General features: G+C 31.7%; 3 protein-coding genes across 10 annotated transcripts in view; 1 reads left to right on the forward strand and 2 right to left on the reverse strand.

The window, feature by feature from the left end:
- LOC120089228 (aspartic proteinase 39) overlaps window positions 1-3,368 on the forward strand; it is a 3,966-nt gene extending 598 nt beyond the window's left edge. Inside the window, exons 2-10 of the mRNA XM_039046647.1 lie at window positions 337-466; window positions 580-830; window positions 945-1,172; window positions 1,367-1,529; window positions 1,738-1,811; window positions 1,908-2,004; window positions 2,219-2,285; window positions 2,394-2,465; window positions 2,924-3,368. Coding sequence (XP_038902575.1) covers window positions 337-466; window positions 580-830; window positions 945-1,172; window positions 1,367-1,529; window positions 1,738-1,811; window positions 1,908-2,004; window positions 2,219-2,285; window positions 2,394-2,465; window positions 2,924-3,102 — 1,261 coding nt within the window. The 3' untranslated portion in view covers window positions 3,103-3,368. The remainder of the gene's footprint in view (window positions 1-336; window positions 467-579; window positions 831-944; window positions 1,173-1,366; window positions 1,530-1,737; window positions 1,812-1,907; window positions 2,005-2,218; window positions 2,286-2,393; window positions 2,466-2,923) is intronic.
- Window positions 3,369-4,102: 734 nt separating this feature from the next.
- Window positions 4,103-9,240, reverse strand: LOC120087664. 7 transcript variants are annotated; one of them, XR_005484639.1, is made up of 9 exons: window positions 8,952-9,239; window positions 8,610-8,650; window positions 8,464-8,527; window positions 8,175-8,369; window positions 5,418-5,489; window positions 4,894-5,072; window positions 4,673-4,791; window positions 4,436-4,548; window positions 4,103-4,319 (listed from the first exon to the last, which is right to left on the reverse strand). XR_005484639.1 is itself a non-coding variant. In XM_039044512.1 (8 exons), the coding sequence occupies exons 1-7, from the start codon at window positions 9,099-9,101 to the stop codon at window positions 4,674-4,676; spliced, it is 819 nt and encodes a 272-aa protein (XP_038900440.1). In that variant the 5' UTR covers window positions 9,102-9,239; the 3' UTR covers window positions 4,103-4,319; window position 4,673. The 7 variants fall into 7 exon arrangements, 4 of the variants coding, with proteins under 4 accessions (XP_038900440.1, XP_038900439.1, XP_038900442.1 ...); XR_005484641.1 differs by lacking the exon at window positions 4,436-4,548 and having other exon boundaries at window positions 4,673-4,774; window positions 8,952-9,240; XR_005484640.1 differs by having other exon boundaries at window positions 4,103-4,548; window positions 4,673-4,774; window positions 8,952-9,240.
- An 8,102-nt stretch (window positions 9,241-17,342) lies between these two features.
- On the reverse strand, window positions 17,343-21,420 carry LOC120088610 (lysosomal Pro-X carboxypeptidase-like). Of its 2 annotated transcripts, none has more exons than XM_039046024.1 (9): window positions 20,842-21,420; window positions 20,577-20,763; window positions 20,361-20,494; window positions 20,172-20,284; window positions 19,834-20,077; window positions 18,929-19,081; window positions 18,156-18,235; window positions 17,807-17,856; window positions 17,343-17,697 (listed from the first exon to the last, which is right to left on the reverse strand). In XM_039046024.1, exons 1-9 carry the CDS (start codon window positions 21,265-21,267, stop codon window positions 17,561-17,563), a joined length of 1,524 nt encoding a protein of 507 aa, XP_038901952.1. In that variant the 5' UTR covers window positions 21,268-21,420; the 3' UTR covers window positions 17,343-17,560. The 2 variants fall into 2 exon arrangements, 1 of the variants encoding a protein (XP_038901952.1); XR_005484985.1 differs by having other exon boundaries at window positions 17,615-17,697; window positions 18,134-18,235.
- Window positions 21,421-21,468: the final 48 nt, after the last annotated feature.

Here is a 21,468-nt window from a genome sequence, read left to right on the forward strand (position 1 = left end):
TCCCTTTCTTATGTTGACAAGATGTATTAATTTTAGAACCGTAATTGGGGTTTTCCTTTTGATGAATGAGTTTGAATGGATGCTTTGTTGTTGATTTTTCAAATGAATGAACCTCTAGACTGTTATTCCGTGTCTTCTCTTTTTTACCAGTTTTAGTTTAGAAGAACTTGATAATTTTGATTTTATATTTCCGGATATGTTTATGTATCATCATGGTCATTGCCCATGATTTAATCTTTCAATTGAATGTATTGGGTTATTCTCTTTCTTATTGCACTAATTACCTTTGTTGATCTCATTATTTTGGTTTGGCCAAAATTTGTGGTTCTTATACAGGCTTTATTATACTAAAGTGCAACTAGGTAATCCTCCAAAGGATTTCTATGTGCAGATCGATACTGGAAGTGATGTTCTGTGGGTTAGCTGCAACTCTTGCAATGGCTGTCCAGCAACTAGTGGGCTCCAGGTTATTTTCTGTTACCATAAGTTTTAATTCCGTTTTAAACTGGTGGCATTGTTACCCAAACCCTAACCCTCTCGCTGCGATATGTTTTAAATACAGTTGTTTTTGCCTCACAGATTCAGCTCAATTTCTTTGATCCTGGTAGCTCAACAACAGCTTCTCTGGTATCTTGTTCAGACCAAATATGTGCTCTTGGCGTTCAGTCCTCTGATTCTGCCTGTTTCGGCCAGAGCAATCAGTGTGCTTATGTCTTCCAATACGGAGATGGCAGTGGAACATCGGGCTATTATGTTATGGACATGATTCATCTTGATATAGTAGTTGATAGTACTGCGACTTCAAATTCTTCAGCTTCAGTTATGTTTGGGTGAGTTTATGCTTCATTCCAACACTGACTCTCCTAATTATATGTTTCAGTACTTAGGGGTTGTGAGTCTTGTAACCAACTCTTTCGATTGGTGGATCATTGTTTATTAAACAGGTGTAGCACATCACAGACTGGAGACTTGACTAAGTCAGACAGGGCAGTTGATGGAATCTTTGGGTTTGGGCAACAGGATTTGTCTGTAATTTCGCAACTGTCTTCTCGAGGAATAGCACCAAAAGTGTTCTCTCATTGTTTGAAAGGAGATGATAGTGGTGGGGGAATATTGGTCCTCGGTGAGATTGTGGAGCCAAATGTTGTTTATACTCCTCTAGTCCCGTCACAGTAAGTTCTTTGCCACTCATCTTTCCCGTCAGTATCTGATCGATTTTCATTATCTTTGTCTAGAGTGTCTGTGAGTAACTTAGTTAACCTATAATTAAAATGTTATAACTTCAAGCATTGTAAACTTATGAGTATTTGGAGGCTTGGATCGAATAGTCTGAAAGCATGTGGTTTCTAATTGTTGTTGGCTTCAGGCCCCATTATAACTTGAATCTGCAAAGCATCTCCGTCAATGGTCAAGTATTACCTATCAGTCCGGCTGTCTTTGCAACATCAAATAGCCAAGGAACCATAATTGACTCTGGCACTACTTTGGCATACCTTGCTGAGGAAGCTTATAACTCTTTTGTTGTTGCCGTGAGTCTTACTTTCAGACGTTTCTTATTTTTCAAATGACCAAGGCCCATTATGATGTTTCATTATTTATCATCATTGTTCACACTGTTATATATGTTATGTTCCATTTTAGGAAAGCTGAAGTTGACTTAATCTGGGAATAGGGTTTGTAACAATGGATGTCGGTTAATTATAGCTTTATTTCTCTCTCATTCTCTTCTATATGCAGGTCACAAACATAGTTTCACAATCGACACAGTCGGTTGTCCTCAAGGGAAATCAGTGTTATGTTACCTCCTCCAGGTTGATTTAATTTACAATCTACATTTCTGTTTGAGGTTTATGTTTACCATGAGGAGGTATTGGACTCGTTATTTACGTCTCCGGGTATAATCTCAGTGTTGCTGATATATTTCCTCAAGTAAGCTTAAACTTTGCTGGTGGTGCATCATTGGTATTAAGACCCCAAGACTACCTTATACAACAAAACTCCGTTGTAAGTTTATAGCCTTCACTTCACTGTCTGGACATTTAGATTTTCATAGCAATCGAACCGTTATAGACATATTTTTCCTAAAATCACTGACTCAGACCCCTTTTCTCGCTCAGAGTTAAGGAGCATTCAATAGAACACTTCTAGACAAATATACTTTTATTGCTATATCCTCTATACTGGTTTGAAGTTGAGTTTGACAAAAATTTCATTACAGGGTGGTACTACTGTTTGGTGCGTTGGTTTCCAGAAAATTCCAGGTCAAGGGATTACAATTTTAGGAGGTGAGTTCAGAAATCTTATATATATATATATATATATCATCTTCTTACCATTTTTTAACCTGAAGTACTAACACGGCATCTTACTTTGTTGTTTGTTTTTGGTGGCAGATCTTGTTCTGAAAGACAAAATCTTCATTTACGATTTAGCTAATCAACGAATTGGATGGACAAACTATGACTGTGAGTTTCCATAACCCTCTGTAAATCATCTTTCTAAGAAATAAAGATATAGAATATAGATTGTGGACACAATTCTTTTACCAAGTTTTTCAACTACAAGTACCCAACCACACAAACATAGGCTGGTTAATTATACTTTGATGTTTTACAAGGTTTTTGTACTGTGAAATATAATTCAACCACTCAAAATTCTATTTGCTACCATATTATACAAGTGTTTCATTCACTTGATACATAAATATATTTGATCATGTTGAAACCATTAGTCTTTGAGTTTGTTCGGATTAACTTTCTTTGTGTTTGAAAACACTTTTTCTTCTAAAAACTCTTTTCTTAAGCACTTAGAAAGTCAATTCAAATAAATCATTGTTTTCTTTCGTAACAATACCTTTAATTCTTCTACCTTGTTTTAAGTTTCAACTTTCAACTATAACACCATATGTTTTTCTCCATATTAGGTTCAATGTCAGTAAATGTTTCTACAGCTACCAAGACCGGAAAAAGTGAATTTGTGAACGCTGGGCAGTTCAGTGATAATGGCTCTGTGCAGAATCAACCTGACAGATTTATTCTAAATTTAAGCATTCTTGTATTGTTTGTTCAATTATCCATCTTCACCAGCTTCTTCCACTCATAGCGTCTAGTTTAGGAGATTAAATTTGTCATTCTTTTACTGTATAGTTATAGCCATTGAGCCGACGAAGTTCCGTTTGTGCGGCTGCTATATGTATTGTCGCGCTGTCTTTTCTTTTTCAATTTCCCCCCCTCTTTCCTTTTGGTTTCTTGCATTAATATTGTATTCTCCCACTAGAATTTGACTTAGCTGCGCTGTAAATTTCTTCATGTGAACTAGTCGGTTCTATAGAAGTTTAATTTATAAGAGCTCATACTTATCGATCTGAATCTCCTTTTGTGTTTAACACTGTTTCATACCCAATGTATTTGGCTCTCTTGTTTTGTTTGCAAATTTGAATTTCAAACCAAAAAAAAAAACTTGGTCGATCTGGAAAATATGATCAATTCGATTCAACTTTGTATGAGTTGGTTGAGTTCAAACCATAGAAATTTTATGGATTTACTCAAAATTATTTGAATCAACTCAAACTTATTATTAATTTTATAAAAAAAATATATATTTTACTCACATTATAAATAGATTTTTTCATTTTACTTTTATTTCAGGATTTTTTTGGGAGAATTTATTCTTCTACTACTAAAAATAAATTTATTAGCGATTTAGAAATAATTTTTTCATAATATAAAATATAAAATATAAATTAAAATTGAGTTTTTAATCTTAATTCTATGAAAATAATTAAATAATTTTTTTTGCATGTTAATGTATTACTTCTTTTTAAAATATTTTTTTCTCTTTCTTTCACCTTTCTATTTGATTCATTATTTAATAAAGGTTATTTAGTCGTAGAAACTACTAAGAAGTGAGTTTAAAAAATACTTTAATCTAGAAGTTTGGACTTTCAAATTTTCTCTAATGTCTGTAATTGTTTTCTAATTCATCTGCCTATATATGTACACACAAAATTCAACTAAGTATTGGTTAATTTTATACCAAGACCTCTCAGAAATCACATTCAAACATAACTTTGTGCTTTTATACGACTAGATCAGGAGAGAAATTTGGAGAAATTAAACAACAGTGTGGCCATCGCATTAAATAATTTCCCATAGCATTAACATTTGTGTTCTCGATAATAACCACAGACCAGATGTGAAATTACAAACAAAACCTCGAAAATAAAATGAGCATACATAATGTTGTACCAAAAAGACATCGATTACTATTCCGAAAATCGATGATTCGACCTCTGACTCCGCATTGGTTGAGGGGAAAAACTACAAACAAAAACAAAATAAAAAATCACTTGTCAACTTGACATTAAGATGCGTAATGGTTGCTTTCAAGAAATTAAGCTCGCACAAAAATTTTCCTTGGTGTTAATGATTCACACCATTTGAAAATCATATCTTTATTCATAGATACTATCATTTGCTAATTTTTCTTGCATCGTCGGCAAGGAACAGAACTTCTGGAGGCGAATCATTTTATGGAGAAGGATAATTTCTGAAAAACATTGAAAAGATGAAAATTTTATTCAACCATGCCAATGTGAATTCTAAGAAATTGAGAGAACTTTCCATGTTTGGTAAAAGCAAAATGGGTTGAGAAAAGATACATAGTCAGATACCTCATTTCTCTTCCAAAAGAAGTGATGCACATGAAAGAAGAGATGACACCTCCTCTTGAGTTGCCAATCCAAAGCCTTGCCATCTTATTCTACCATATTTGTCTAGCAGGAATATATACCTAAGTAAAGATTTTTATGAAGAATAATCGTACGGCCTTTTAGTTTATTGGTTCATTGAGACGGCAAACGAGGGAACACAAAAAGATGAAAATAACACATACCCAGTAAGAAGATTTAGTATTTTAAGCTCCTTTCTGAAGTAATAATGGTCGCCAAATGAGTATACAATCTGCCTTTGAAGCGAATCATTCTGTGCATTGCCACTGGGTTTCCTCATTAGCCGAAGAAGCAGTTTCTTAATTGGATTTCGGCATAAGAACCACGAATCTATAAATGAAACCTTACAAATGAAAGTTCTAGTTAGAGTTGGATTGGAATTCATGTATGCATCAATAACATTAGCATTCAGCTGGCCAACAAAATCATCACATTATGGACTCAGTTTCTAAAAAGGCTAATCAGCTCAAGGCCACAGGAACATAGTTCCAATATTACATACGATCAGTAAAGCCACATATACGTATTATTATCTGTATATTATATACATAAAACAGTATCTGCAACCTAATTAGGAGGCTTAAGTTCTAAATTCCACAGAGAATAGTCATTTCATATTGTTCAGGAAATCAATGAAGAAAATTAGCAACCATTGGAGCAAATATAATTGATTACGGAGTTACGTTACCTCATATAACTGGACATTCTTTGAACTAGAGAAGGCATTGAGAAAAGGGGCACTCCAAGAATCAATCATGGCCTGTAAAGGTAAAAGGAAGATATGATGATGACACCACCAGAGTTCATCTTTTCTTTGATCAAACCAATCATATGCAAGCCCGCCTGTCTAAGCCTCCAGTTCTAATTTCTCATTCAAAGGAAGTAAAATATGGAAATAAAGGTGTTGTTTTGACGTACTCCCTAGGGAACAGTTTATAATGGGCTAAAAGAAGAATCTTTCACTGTTAAAGATTGTTCTGCTGCATAGCCTACAATTTATATATACATTTCTAAAGAATACTCGAAGATTCTTCTTAAATCAATACTATTTTGAGAATTGCTCAGGTAAGAGAACGTTTAAAATTTCACTGTCTAAATAAGTTCTCAATATTAAAGAACAAACTGTAGTTTTAAAAAGATTGGGAACTTTTTGGGCCCGTTTGATAACGTGCCCGTTTCTCGTTTCTTGTTTATTGTTTCCTATTTCTTATTTTTTAAGAATTAGAAACAGGAATATGTTTGATACCTATTTCTGTTTCTTGTTTAAAAAAAGAAATAGAAATAGAAACATGTTTGATAATCATTTCTTGTTTCTCGTTTCTTGTATTTTTTCCTTACATTTCCTCTTATTTTTTAGTTTAAATGTAATTTAATCATGAAATATATATATAACATGCATTAAAATATAAAAAAAATAATTATAAAACATTTGCATCATCAAATACACATAAGTTCCGATGTAAAATTAATAACGATAATACAATTGTTTCTTTCATTCATATGTTGCTAAAATTTGGTTTGCAATATTATTTCTCATTCAAGTCATTTGTTTTAAGTGATGTTGATCCAAATCTAACTCAACTATATTATTATGTAAATATTGTGGTTGTAAAAATATTAAAGTGAACCTAAATGAATATCTTAGTAAATAAAATTTATATATGGTAAAATTCTAGCTATTTCATATGTACTAAAAATTCAAATTCAAATTTAAAGTAATATATAAACATGCATATTGCAATATTTAAATATAAAAATTTGAAATTTGAAAATCAAATAATATATAAATCGAGATATTGGAAAGTTTAAAAATTAAAATTAAGTTCACATATGAATATTAAAAAATTAATTAAGAAATGAAGAAATATAAAAGAAAAAAATTAATATAGAAAAGAAAGATATATAAAAGAAAATGAAAGTTTCTTAACTAGGAATCGAACTAAGGATCGTGAAGGCCTTGGATGGGCTAGGGGTGCACTTGCTACAAGCTATTTCTTGTTTGATAACTATTTCTTATTTCTCTTTTTTTGTTTTTTCTTTATTTTCTTTATTCTCTCTCTCTCATTTTTTTTGGTAGTAAAATATATATATATATAAAGAGATGTCATACATTAAACATAAAAAGAAATTATCAAAAGTTCATATAATCTAATTGAAATAAGTCTCGATAAACAACTAAATATAAAAACAATGTATTTATCCTTTAAATGTTGCACAAACTTGATCGACAATGCCAAACCCTCACTCGAGTGATTGTTTTAAATGATTTCGATTCACATCTAACACAATTATACTATTTTATGAAATTTAAAATTAAAAAATTCAAACAAAAAATTAATCTATATATTGAAAATTAAAATAATATATAAATCTATATATTGAAAAATTATAATTCAAAATTAAACTAATAAACAAATATAGCAAACTTAAGAAATATGATAAATAAAACCAAAAGCAACACAATATAAAAACCAAAAAGTCAAAAAAAATGTTAAGAAAAATAATAAATAGAAACAAAAGAAATATTTTAAAAAAACCAAAAAAAAAAAAAAAAACATAATATAAAAAACAAAAAGGTAAAGAAAAAAAAATTGCATTAGGAGGGATTCAAACCCAAAACTGGAGAGAGAAGATAGATCGTCTGGGTGCCTATAACCACTAGAGCAAATGTATGAGATAATTACATTGTGAGAACGGTTAAATAAATATAGAAACGAGTTCCGGAGGAACTACTTTTTATGTAGTTTCTCAAATTTGGCTCCATTTTTAGAAAAGAAACAGAAATGGTTATAAACAAGTCCGTTCCTTAAAAAATGAGAAACAAAAACATGAAAGAGGAAACGGGATCGTTATCAAACGGGCCCTTTAATACCATTCCCCGAAAGCATCAAAATTTGCATATTTTAGTGCATGTAGTCTACCTCATAATCATTTTATTTGAAATTCTGAAACTCTAATGTTACTAGACAAAGAAAAAGCAACAAGATCATTTTTTAACAGCGAGATAATATTTTTCCTCAAAAAATGAAGTGTAGGAAGGCAATGAACTCTCCTGTTCTTCATTAATTAAGCGAATACCTAGCATCCAACCACTAAGATTGACACCGATCGATGCAATGAAGAAAACTTTAACTCAAATCAAATAACTTTAAAGTCACCCACTCAAATGTGCAGCCACTAGTCTAGAGTAAAGTACGTTGTCCCAAAAGATTACTCAGAGTGCGTACAATTGTATTTTGTCCATTTTCAAGCTTACTGAATATTCAAATTTCTCTGATAAGAATAAGAACTGGGAATGACAAATGACATTAACCTTAAATCCCAATAAATGATATAATAATGTCAATGTCTACAAGCATATTAGAGATTATTATAGACTATTCCATCATTCCATGTTGTATGCATGTTAACGAACACAATCAAATATAATAAAACCAAAACATACCTGGGAGTTAGCTCTGAAAGAAAGACACAGTAATGTGGCCATTGGCAAGGCCGATGCCGAACTATTGTCTTCAACCACATCAGTATCAATTTTAATGGGTAGCTTCAACGTTTTACCATCAGAATAACTCACTTCAAACTCCGGAAATTTTACAGCAGCCATAGCCGGAATTAGAATCTTGTTAGCTGCTGCAATCTTCAAGATCAACGTTTATAATTAAAAATCCAAGAAAATAGATTACGCTGTCGTTGAACATTATCTCGACTTATCATCAAAACTAAGATGTTACCTTTCCACCATGTTGCTTTAGCTCTGAAATATCAGCAAAGTATCCTCTATTCATTTCATCTGCACTGTCACAATTTAAATCAACAAAGTTTGTTGATAATTATCAGTCTCAAAAAATTCTGCCGGTAACATTGAACTGAAACTTACAGCCGAGCGCGTTCCTTCTCAATGGCTGCCTTGTTTCCAAACTGCAGACATCAGAAAAAATGGATCTTAATCTGAGACATTGCCCCTTTGTACCGGAATACAACTTCATTAAGAAGAATCTACTACATATGACTGGCATGGACGTACGTTTTCCATCAGTTCTAAATCAATAATTTTAATAAATTCATATCAGATTTCTGGGCTATGAATTGAGCATCTTCCAACCAATAAAATTAAAAATTTCCGTCGCAAGAACAACCACAAGAACCAACGTGTTCGTTAAATAAATTTTGTTTCATTTTCTCAAAACCTAATGGAGGCTAAGAAAATCAATCGAGGTACCTGATAAATGTCGAGGAAGCGATTGCAAGTCAGTTGAGCTAAATGCTGCGAAGGAAAAACAAGGAATTTTTCCTCGCAACTAGAGAGTTGCATTGTTAAAGAAGCTCGAATCGAGCAAGCACGAGGTACTAATCGCTTCAATCCAAACATATCTCGGATCGATTCGGCTTCTCTATCAGTTTTCTCCTTACGGTTTCTGTTGAGCCTCTGATGAACCCTAATCGGAGTGCTGTACGGTCATCTCTGAACTCCGCCGGAATGTGCTGCTTCTGAGTTACCATCGGCGGCTGGATGTTGATACGATGCGTAATCCTGGACTGTTAACTGGGCCTAACCCAAGGCCTGTTGGCCCATTTATGGATTCATATTGGGTCAAGTACAGAAGTTCTGACACTTTAGCTAGCCCAATAATGATTCTTTGGGAAATTAACTATATAGCAAGATTTAATGTTTTGGAGATTTGGTAAAATCTGAATTCAGTAGAATTTTGACAAAAACATGTGCCCCGCACATGCTTCGTTTTATCCATATTCCTAGTTTGTCTTTGGCAAGTTTTGATAATTAACTAATATACATTTTACATACACTATAATAGTAATATGAACTTATGAGACTTAACTAATCTACGTTTACACATATGATGTAATTGTAATGTGACATTATGAGTTAGCAATACGGTTAGTATTTACGTACACATACTTTTTTCATATTTCGAATTTGTATTCATTGAGTTTTGGAATAAATTTTTACTGTGTAATTATAATACTCGATTATTAGATTTTAACAAATCCGATTTACAACAAATATGGTACCTCATATGTTTCGATTTTTTTCGCGTTTAAAGGAAAGATTCTCCCTTATGTTCTTCCCAAGTATCTCTTTGCATCAATCTTTTGTTTTCGTATTCAGTTTTTTCAATCTATATTTTATCATCATATTCTGTTTTATTCTATTATTTTTCGAAACCTTTTCATTTATATTGTTATCACGTTTTCTTCCCTTACCTTTTTTACTCTTCATACATTTGTTTGTTTATAATATCATTGTTTATACAATTTATACTTTTTAAAATTTTATTTAATAATCTAATGATATATCATTTTGATATAAATCATACTTATATGGTTATTAAAATATTATATTAATATTGTTTTTACTTATGAAAAGGGATATATTATATACCTTTTAAAATTAATTTAATAATAGGTCTATGTGAAACGGACATTTGAAGCTTTTTACCATATGATTAGTGGGTATGTTTTGCATATAGATCTCGAATCGTCGTTGGAGGAGCAGTTGGATCTATAAAATTATGTTCAGATTCATCCCATTTTTAAGAAATTTGGGAATGTGACGATCATCACTAACACTAATCTTGTTACTCACCAAGGCCCAATTACAGTGGCAATTGACTAATACATTGTATACGGTGGCGATTTTGCTCCGATAAGGTGGTGATTGGGATCGATTTATTAACCTTAGTGCTTCGAATTATCCTCTTGTTACTCAAGATAATGAGGTTATTATTATTATTGCTTGTTTCAGTCTCTTTTTATTTGGGGTTTTTCATATGAATTAGCGAAATTTTATTGATTGGGGTCTTGGATTTTCTACTTGTTCTTATTTGTCTCTGATCTCAATTTCATTGATAATACTAGTAACATTGGATGGAAAGAATAAGTGTGACCTATTTCTTATTGGTACTTTTGTGTTTCTTTATATTATTTTGGCTTGTTTTTATAAAGGGTTCACATGGAAGTTGAGTTTTAATGTTGGTAGGAGTTAGAGGGCTAAACTAGTAATTATTGATCTAGGTTATATTACGTCGAAAAAGGCTTATGTGTTTTGGATTAGGAATGAAAGAATGAAAGTCTCAAACTTTTTCCTTTTTTGGTTGTAGATTGATTTTTTGGGTTTTTTTGGGTGAGTTGATTTTTGAGGGTTTTGGTTGGTAGTGTGTTTTACATCTAATCTAATTAAGGTCATTGAATGTTGTCTTAGCTAGGATCAATATGTATAGATGAGCCAATATAAGTGTATTTAGGTTTGCAGTTTTAGATTTTATGGTAACGATTTTTAAATATAGCGTAATTATTTATTATTTTTCAATGTTTGGGTTTAGGGAGGAAACATGTTTTTTAGAATTGAGGTATTTCTATCTTTCTATAATTACTAATTAGTAATTAAAAAACGATTTTGCCATTTTTCTAATTTACATCTTTTGTTATTTCTACAAATGAAACTTTAAATTTTGCTATTCCTTAGATCACTCTTATTCTTTTTCTTTTTATTGTTTTTAACTATTGAAAAATTATGATTCTGTGAATTTGTGATATATGACTATAATAAAATAGTCGAAATGAACATAACTCAACTGACATCACATCAGATATGTACTCTCTTTGAGATCGAAGGCTAAAAAAAAGGACTATGATAAAATGATAAATACACCATAAATAGAGTGTTTTGCAACAATTTTTTTTTTTTCAGAAATAAGTAACTACAGCCAAATCATCCTAAATAAAAAATGCATAATTTGTTTTGTTTTGTTTTTTTTTTCTTTTCTTCTTTTTAATTTATATTATTCCCCTCCCATTTTCTATTATCTAATATCTTTATTTTTTAAAAAATAAAATATCAAACTTCAGTTTCTAAGTTGGTCTACTAGTACAAACTTGGAAAATTTCACGAAATGACCGGAAACCCAAAAACTTTTCTACCAATGACCTCTTCCTAAAAACATTTTTATCACTGACCTTTTCTCCATGCGAAATTTCAAAATTACCCCAGTTTTTAAAAAGTCTTCAGACCGCATGGTGAATGCGTCTCTACGAATACTTTAAACGAGTATTTAGATATTACTAAGCGATCAGATAGATATACTAAGCAATTGGATAGATATTACTAAGTGATCGTTTAGCTATCCACTATAGTTTTTATTAAGCGATCGTTTAGAGAATACTAAACGATCGTTTAGCTATCCACTATAGTTTTTATTAAACGATCGTTTAGCTAACTATCATTTATATATCCATTATGCAATCGTTGGACTTTTGTTACGGGATCGTTTAGTTTTTGTTATACGATCGTTTAGGTTTTGTTATGTGATCGGGCAGAGAATACTAAGTGATCGTTTAGCTATCCACTATAGTTTTTATTAAACGATCGTTTAGCTAACTGTTTCGCGATCGTTTAGATATCCATTATGCGATCGTTTAATTAATACTAAGCGATCGTTTAGATAATACTAAGCGATCATTTAGTTAATACTAAGCGATCGTTTAACTAATTTTTACGCTATCGTTTAGATATCCATTACTCGATTGTGTAGTAATTTATAAAGTGATCGTTTGGCTAATACTAAGCGATCACTTATGTTTTATTATGCGATCATTTAGATAATACTAAGCAATCATTTAGATAATACTAAGTGATCATTTAGTTTTCGTTTAGATAAATTTGTGCTAAATTTTTAGAATACAATTGGTGTTGTACAGAATATAATTGGTGCTAAAATTATATATTGTATAGTGTGAATTTGTATAGAAAAATTGGTATTGTACATAATATAATTGGTGTTGTACAGAAAAATTGAAGCGAAAGCGAAAATTACATATTGTTTAGTCTAGATGGGCCAGTGCCAGGTGTTATCAACATTTGTCTACACGTTTTCTTGTTAAATCTTGTCTGACCACATCGTATACACTTGTGTATTTGTCGTGATTCCTCTCTAATTGAAGGTATCCTAACGGTTTGACGTTGACCTACACTTACTACCTTTTGCGGTGGTAGAATTGGTTCAAAATCTCCAACCCATTCTTGACTCTGTCTGACTGGGAAGATTGGTTTGACGTAAGCAGCAAGCACACACTCAACTATAAATCACTTGTATATCAAACATATCCGAATAGATATTCAGTCGTTGGTGCATCATACTCACTAATTCACTGACTGTTATATCATTTCTGACTTTCAGACCTTTCATATGACCACTAACACAATTTCTTTCGGACTCATCCCAATCCCCACAAAATCGTACAAAGATGTGAAGTAGCGCCATTGATCTACAATTGGATAAACAAATCATTGATAAGTGAACGATTGTGTATAAAATACTAAGCGACCGTGTATAAATTACTAAGCGATCATGTATAAATTACTACATGATTGTTTATAATTTACTAAACGATCACATAGTAAATTACTAAACGATCGTTCATAATTTACTAAACGATCATTCTAATTTACCAAATGATCATGTATAATTACCACTCATTGCATATATTACTAAATGATCATTTATAATTTACCAAACGATCGTATATAAATTACTACACGATTGTTTATAATTTACTAAACGACACTTATTATGAAAGTGCTTTGAGAGAAGAAATCTTACATTGTATGAAGGGCTGAAGAAACCGTTGAAGGAAGAAGAAATGTGGACACAATCCAACAATGAAAGCTACGAGAGAACAATGATAGAATTTCGTGGGGAGTTCGACGACAGAAAGTGAATAATGAGAGAGATGTTTCATTTTCTTCAGAATATTAGTTGGGAATAAATGTTTTGATGGAATGTTGGTGGTATATTGAATACACATTGAATGAAGGGCTGAGAAAATCGTAGAAGGAAGAAGAAATATGACGGTATGAAAGCTTTTTAAAAATTAAGGGTAATTTTGATATTTCGCATAGGGAAAAGGTTAGTGGTAGAAAAGTTTTTAGAAAGAGATCATTGGTAGAAAAATTTTTGGATTTTGGGTCATTTTGTGAAATTTTCCTACAAACTTGGTGGGTAACTCTAAAATGAAACCAGGGCTGATAGTGGTTTTGTCAGCTTTAGGCAGCTAAGAACAAACCAAAATAATGGTTTTACAAAGAAGGGATCTAAACCAATATCTAATAAAAAAAAAAACAAAACCAATAAATTGATTTTTATTTGATTCGATTTATTATCGGTTTGGTTATCAATTTTTGGTATTTTTTTCTTTCAAATTTTTATTTTTATTTCTACTTTTGTTTTAAATTCGTTCTTTAGTTAATTTTAAATTATTTATTTTTTTATAGATTGAAATTTGATATTTTTATTTTTTGGAATTTTGTAAATAAAAAATATAAACACCATAATTATTTTTTTTCTAGATAACAAATATATATGCACCATAATAATTAAAATATTAAAAGATACCAATAGGGTATATATATCCTCGTTTGGTTCGATTTTGGTTGGTTTTTTAAATAAAAAATCGATTTAAATCAATACTTTTTTTTTTCTCCAAACACAAACCTGTTCAATTTTATACTTAAAAAACCAAACCAAAACGTTGAATCAATTTGAATTGGTTTGGTTTTTCGTTTTTTCGATTTTTGTTACACTTTTAAATGAAACTAAAAGGAAAAAATATAGCCAAAAATGCAATTGTATTTGCCAATAGAGATGCTCAAGGGACATGGGCGAGAATGGCTTCCACGTCCCTGACTCTGTCCTCCATCTAACTCCAGTTTAAATGGATGAAATCCATTAACTAATAAGTATTTACCCATAAAACCATTACTAATATGTCACAATTTTATATAGATAAACTAACGCGAACATGACTCAATAACAAAAAAATAAATGCATTTAGGAAAAGAAAAAGAAGATAAATAAAAGTAAATGGACAGATTTTGGTGAAACATCATGAACCATATTTTGTGGGGGCAGCAAAAAGATTGGGCCAAAAAATTGACCTCATGGAAGCGTGGTGTATGCAGCTATCATTGCCTAAAGAATACAAGAAAATTTTGGTCCCAAAAAATCGGGAGTTTGTGGCTATATTTCTGGCTTCCAAGTTCTCAACTTAGTAGAATCAGTAACAAAATTCTCTGATCCTTTCATTTTCCTAAGAAATTATGTGCCCACTGTCACTTTCTTCACAAACTTTTGTTTGTCAAAAGGGGTTTTTCATCTATTTCATTCTTCCATTTTGGTGCTAATTTCACATCAGGGAAAGAATTAGTGCCTCTTTGAATGACTTTTTAAGTGCTCAAAAACGTATTTGAATTAATAATCCACATCCGACCACTTTAAAAGTTGTGTGAGAAAAACGTATTGGTTTGACACATTTGGTTTCATGATAACAAAGTCAAAGTGAGTTTAACTTAACGGTAATTGGTATGACCTAAGTTGGAGGTTCAATTCTCTATCATCACCGTTATTGTACTATATGCACTTTTTAATATTTGGTCATTTTATTGAATTGTTTCCACAATCAAGTTGTCGTCGTTGTTGTTATGGAAGAATATAAAAGATTTTTTAATGTATTATTTGATGAAGTGTATTCAAATCATTCTATGGAACTTGATTGCGTTGTCATGTACTAATGAGATAAAATGATTTGAAAAAATATACTCATTTTCAAACAAGCATGTGTATAATATAAAGACCAAACTACAAAAAAAAAAAAAAAAAAGAAAAAAAAAAAGAAAAAAAAGAAAAAAAAGAAAAGAAAACTAAACTTTGCCATCAATTTAAAATTACTCTTACTCTTCCAAGGTCATTCATAATATTATCCTTGTCCTTTCAGAAATGTTTCAAAATGACATTGAGAGAACAAATCAAGTACAAATGTTGAACCAAAATTAGAACATGGAAATTGGTGGACTGATGGTGACCTAGAACAAAATTTGGGACTCAACATCGCCGTACCATTCTATGTTACAGTCACATTCGTTTCAAATTCTAATTTCCATCTAATATTCTAATAAATTTCTATTCCAAGGACAGTTTTGAAACATTTTATGAAAATTAAAGGGTAATTTGTACTTTTGAAAGAGAGGAGTATTTTTTTTTAATGAATGACAAAGTTGTAAAATATATTTCATATTTTTGCTCAATATTATCCTATAAACTAAGTGAATGAAATAGGAACTGCCAATACAGTTGTTTAATTTCAAACCCAAAACCCCTTTTTTTCAAAAGTTATTATAACCATTTTTCATTGCTAGAGGCATCTTGATGATTTGAAGTGATAAAGAATAGGCTACATTTGGACTGACAATATTCTTTGAGATGATGGTTTATGGGTTCTTAGAAGATGCCTGTTGTGTAAGCCAATTCTAGGACAGAATGAAGTGGGTTGAATTACAACAAGATAAGAAACACAATAAAAAACTTTAGCTTCTGCTCTTGAGTGGAGCACTGCAATAATGATCTCTTGCATGCTGTTGAAAGCACTTTGTGAGGATGTGATCATCTTCAAAAACCTTTTCTTTTTCTAACATTTCCAATACTATTAGAAATACAAAGTTGTTTGAAGGAAAACAAACTACACTTAATAAAAAAAAGGATAATCTATAAATAAGAGAAAGCAGCTTCTCAACACTTGCTACTGAAAGTGAAAGCAACAAAAGAAGCATCAGGCAAAGAGTGTTAACTGTTAATCCATTGAGATTTTTGTTGTGGGAGTAGTTCAACTAATTTCCTCAACTAATATTACTTACTAAATTTTTCATTCCAAATAATCTTTTTTTTTTTTTTTTAAAAAAAACCAAATAAGGAACTTACATCTCTCTTTGATGTCCAATCCATTAAAATTTGGATGGTTAAATTACACTTTTAGTCCTTGAACTCTCATGTTTGTGTCTTATACGTCATTGACCTTAAAAAAAGTCTTTTGAATTTTCTCTAATAGATTTTTGACCTTTCAATGTTGTGCTTATTGTTTAATAGAACCTTCATCTATTTGATAGTTTTTCAAATTTGCAGATCTATAGGACACATGATGGAAAGCTTAAGATTCCATGTAACAAAAAATTCAATTTTAGGTCTAATTGATTAGTTAATTCGAAAAAGATATTGAATATCCCAAGAGAGCTATTAGATATAGAATTGCAAGTTCAAGGACTTATTTGATACTTTCAAAGCTAAAGAACTTATGAGATAAAAACTTGAAAGTTTAGAACCTATTCGACGAGACATATTAGATACAAATCTGAAAGTTTAAGTATTGTAAAGTGTTGATATAATTAAATTTATCATAATTCATCGGCTTAAGCTTTTGGATCAATTGGTGATTTAACATGGTATTAGAGTAGGACATATGTTCAAACCTCTGTAATGTTATTAAACATATTAGACACAAACCTGGAGATTTAAATATTGTCAAAGTGTTAGACATAATTACTACAATCCATTAGCTTAAACTTTTGGGTCATTCGGTAATTTAACAAATACTGAACTGATAACTTAACCAGTTTGGATTCATGAGTCATCCACTTAGTAGAGGCACCCATTAAACAAGTGGAATCGTTGACTTCCTTGTGGTTCATTTTTTCAAGTGTTAGTAGAAGGATGCTTTTAACTCCATCATTTTCTTATGTTGTTTTAAGTAGGGAAGAAAATAAGGCTGGATCAATTATTAAAAATATTTCACAACTATGAAAGGGGCTTTTCACATTCTTTGATGAAGCCAAGACAATACAAGCTCATAAATTTATCTTCAATGGCATACATTTCAGGATTTTCATCTTATTTTTATGGGATTTGTTTGATGATGAAGATAAGAAAAAATAACAATCTTTCAAAAGCAGCCTACCCCTTCATCACCCTTTTGTGTTCTTTTTATCTATTTTTTGGACTCTTCAAGATCAGCATAGTACTTATTGATCCATCCTTTAATGATGCTAACCTCTGTCTCTCTTTGTTTCACTAGCCATTGTGGATCGGTTTCGTTTGCTCGTAAAATGTCCAAACAATGGGACCCTGAAATATTAAAAACAAATCATCTTAGAAGAGAAGAGAGAATCAATGAATATGAATCAAAGGGGAAAGAAAAAATGAAGCTGAAAACAAAACAGAAGAAGTGTGTTACCATTGGGTGTATGAACTGCAAGAAGACTGTCAGATAAGTTTTGCAATACTCTGTAGTCACAGAAAGGGAGGGAGATGTGAGATTAAGCCCAAGTAAAGTTGATTCCTTTTTATGCGTTCTCACTTTTGTCATGTTTTTTTAAGATCATTCCCAAACATATCTTTAATCATTCAAAATTAATATTGATCATATGAAAATTACGCTTAAAAGTGTAAAATCTAGTACTAAATTGGTTTTTAATTATTAGAGGCATGTTTGAGAGTGATTTCCAAGATGAAGAAAAAGTGATTTTAACTATTTTAAAATCACTCTCAAACATACTCTTACAGGGGATTTCGATTTTGTTTACCCGCCACTGCTATAAGGATCTTTGAGTCCATTGGAGAAAATGATGTTGCTGCCAAATCTCTGAAGGATGAGTTTTATGTCCTGCAATTTGAATGGAAATAAGAAAGAGTGGAGAAATGAAAGCCACTTTTGTAATAATTTTTTCTTTAATGCATTTTATAGTCATTTTGTTTCTTGTTTTCTGTTTTATAAAATGGAACTTATAAACACTTCTACTTATAGTTTCCTTTCTTTATTACCTACATTTTAAAAATGCTTTCTATAACCAAGTCAAAGTTTGAAAACTAAAAAAATGTAGGCCCTCTTTGGTAACCATTTGGTTTTTTGTTTTTGTTTTTAAAAATTAAGCCTATAGACACTACTTCCACCTCCAAATATCTTCCCTTGTTATCTACTTTTTACCAATGGTTTAAAATACCAAGTAAAATTTTAAAACTAAAAAAAGTAGCCTTTGAAAACTTGTATTTGTTTTTGGAATTTGGTTAAGAACTCAACAATTGCGCTAAGGAAGATGCAAATCATTGTAAGAAATGGAGAGAAAATAAGCTTAATTTTCAAAAACCAAAAACAAAAAATGAAAGTTACCAAACGGGGTCGTAGTAACTTGATTTGTTTTTGAAATATGGCTTAAAATTCAAACGTGTGACAAACTCACCAAAAACTTTTGAGAAACAAGTATAATGTTCAAAAACAGAAAACAAAAGATAAATTGGTTATTCAATAGGGCCTAAATTATCAGTAAAAAAACTAGAGAGAGATGGTCGAAGTGCATACATTGCCTCCATAATAGGTGGTGACCCAGTGAGGCCTCGGAGAAATGCCGTATAATTGATAACAGTCATCTACGAAGCTTCCAAGGTCAAAAGTGTATGGAGGAAACATAGTATCATTGCCTGTGCTTATTGGCATCACCATCTCACTGCATCTCTGGAGTACACAGAAGCTTCTTTCAGTGTAGAAACAATCATAATCTTCAGTATTAAGTTCGAAACTCGACCGACATGTTTTGATTCAACAAATTTTAAGGATTATATTTCTAATAATTTCACCAGCATTGATAGATGTAGAAATCAAAAGTGAAAAATACTATTAGAATAAGACTTTGTTATTATTATTTTGGAATAAAAAAGAGAAGATATGATGGTTAATGAAGCCTATTTTACATCTCCCCTGATAAGACAAGTCAATCTCTGTTGTCTGTTGCAAAGGAGGTCCGATACAAAATTTTACATGTTTTCCACTATGCTAAATCTGCACTACAGAGCTTCCTTTATTTTCCTTTCATGCACTAATAACAGCTTTCTCAATTGAAGTGATCAATTTACTGCAGTATATAAAAAATATGTGAATTGGATAGCATTTCTCGGTTTGTTACTCATGTATCAATGTCTTGAAGAAAAGATTTTGTTAGATGATATAATATTGAATTTGCTTTCACCCATCCGTTTAAGCTTTTGAGTCAATTAGTCTTTTAAGATGGTATCAGACCAGATGGTCCAGGGGGTGTTCTGTTCAAATCCTTACAATGTTATTTTCTCTCGAATTAAAATTGATTTCACTTATTGGGTCCTCTACACATTTCAAGCGCACAAGTGAGGAGGAGTGAGATAATATAATATTAAATTTGCCTTCACCTATCTGTTTAAGCTTTTGGGTCAATTAGTGATTAACAGATTTACCTGCCATCTCCATCCTACGTCGGTTTCAGTATCGTTTCTCGGCTCAAGATTGTAGCAGGATAGATTTCCTTTATAAGCAAATACACCTGCAGCTATTTTGCTTATAGTTCCACTTCCAGAAGGAGATCCATCAATGCCACCACAAATTCTAGTGACTGGATATCTTGGTGGGTGGTTGTATTGGGCTGCACCAGCATACATAGACCACAAATAGTCTTCCAGCTGAGAGGAACTATTCAGAGGACTATAACAAGGAAAGAAAGAACAAAAGAAATTATATGAAAAGTAGAACTTTCTTTAACTTCATTAGATTTGGATATGGGAAACCATTCTAATACCTGCATGTTTTGAACTCTTTGCTAAGAATGGAAAGGCCATTAGGCTTAGAAGCAATTGTTTCAATTTTGGACCACGAATCCCGAATAGTTTCATAGCAAGTCTCACTAACTTCCTGCGAACTCATTCACATTTTTGTTTTTCAAAATATTAAAAGATGAAATAGATGATGCAAGATTCTAGGATCTTACTCTAAAATCCTTGGTGGCAGTGGAATAGTATCCATTATGTGGCGTGATATTTTCAAAGTAAAGAATTGGAGCTGAAGATGCAAGAGCTCCGAGTGCCACATGAGGATATTTTAGGCGGAACCATGCAGCCAACACTGTATACGTAATAATATATGTTCTGTTATATACATAAAGGGTGCAATAGAGTTTGAAGATTTTGAATGAGAAGTTACTTACTTCCTCCATATGATCCACCAAGGACAACTACAGGAGAATATTTAGCATGAAACTTCTTTTTTATATGTATAAGAACAGTTGCATAATCTGCTATTGCTTGAGCTGAGTTGAAATAGCCTAGAGTGCTTGCATTCTTAAGTGCCTCTTGCCTTGATCCAAAAGGTATTGATTTCCCATAATATCGGTGCTAACGAGAAAACAATATGTCTTAGATCATAGGAAAATTATGTATAAATTCTAAAGCATACCGTCTATCAGTCCTTACCTCGATATAAACAAGAAGGGCATCAAATTGAGCAGCATAATCAGTCATGAACCCTATAGCGTTTAAATCGCCTTCTAGTGGACCTTCAGCGCCCAAGTAGGCAAGAATCAGAGCACTAGAATTTGCACCACCCCAATACTTAAAATTGATTATGTATCTATGAGGGAAGCATGTGTAGCTTTCAGGCCTATAGTTGAAGTGATCCAAGGTTTGATTATAATAAAATGTCTTGAAATCATCTGAAATAGGTGAAGATATAGCTTCAGCATTATGCAGAAAAGTTCTGCCAATTGGACTCAGCCTTGGGAGTCTATCCTGTGTGGCAGTAACACAGGTTGAAAGGATGAAAAGTATAAAAGGGAGCCATGGGGATGAAAACATAGGAAAACTCATGGTAGGGTGTTTGCTTTGGTAATGCTTGGACATGGTTTTCTCAAACAAAGAGCTTTATATAACAAAAAGTTTCCCAAGTTTGTTCTGATTTTCAAACTGACTTTTGAGCAAATAGTCTGAAGAATCCAAACAATTTGGCTTACAACTCACAACTTGTCACTAATAGTAACTGGTGAGTACAATGAAGTTTTGCCATTAAATTTCTCTAAAAATATTAGCTCTTATTTTAAGGTA

Source organism: Benincasa hispida, chromosome 10 (genome assembly GCF_009727055.1).
Source record: "Benincasa hispida cultivar B227 chromosome 10, ASM972705v1, whole genome shotgun sequence".
Classification (NCBI taxonomy): domain Eukaryota; kingdom Viridiplantae; phylum Streptophyta; class Magnoliopsida; order Cucurbitales; family Cucurbitaceae; genus Benincasa; species Benincasa hispida.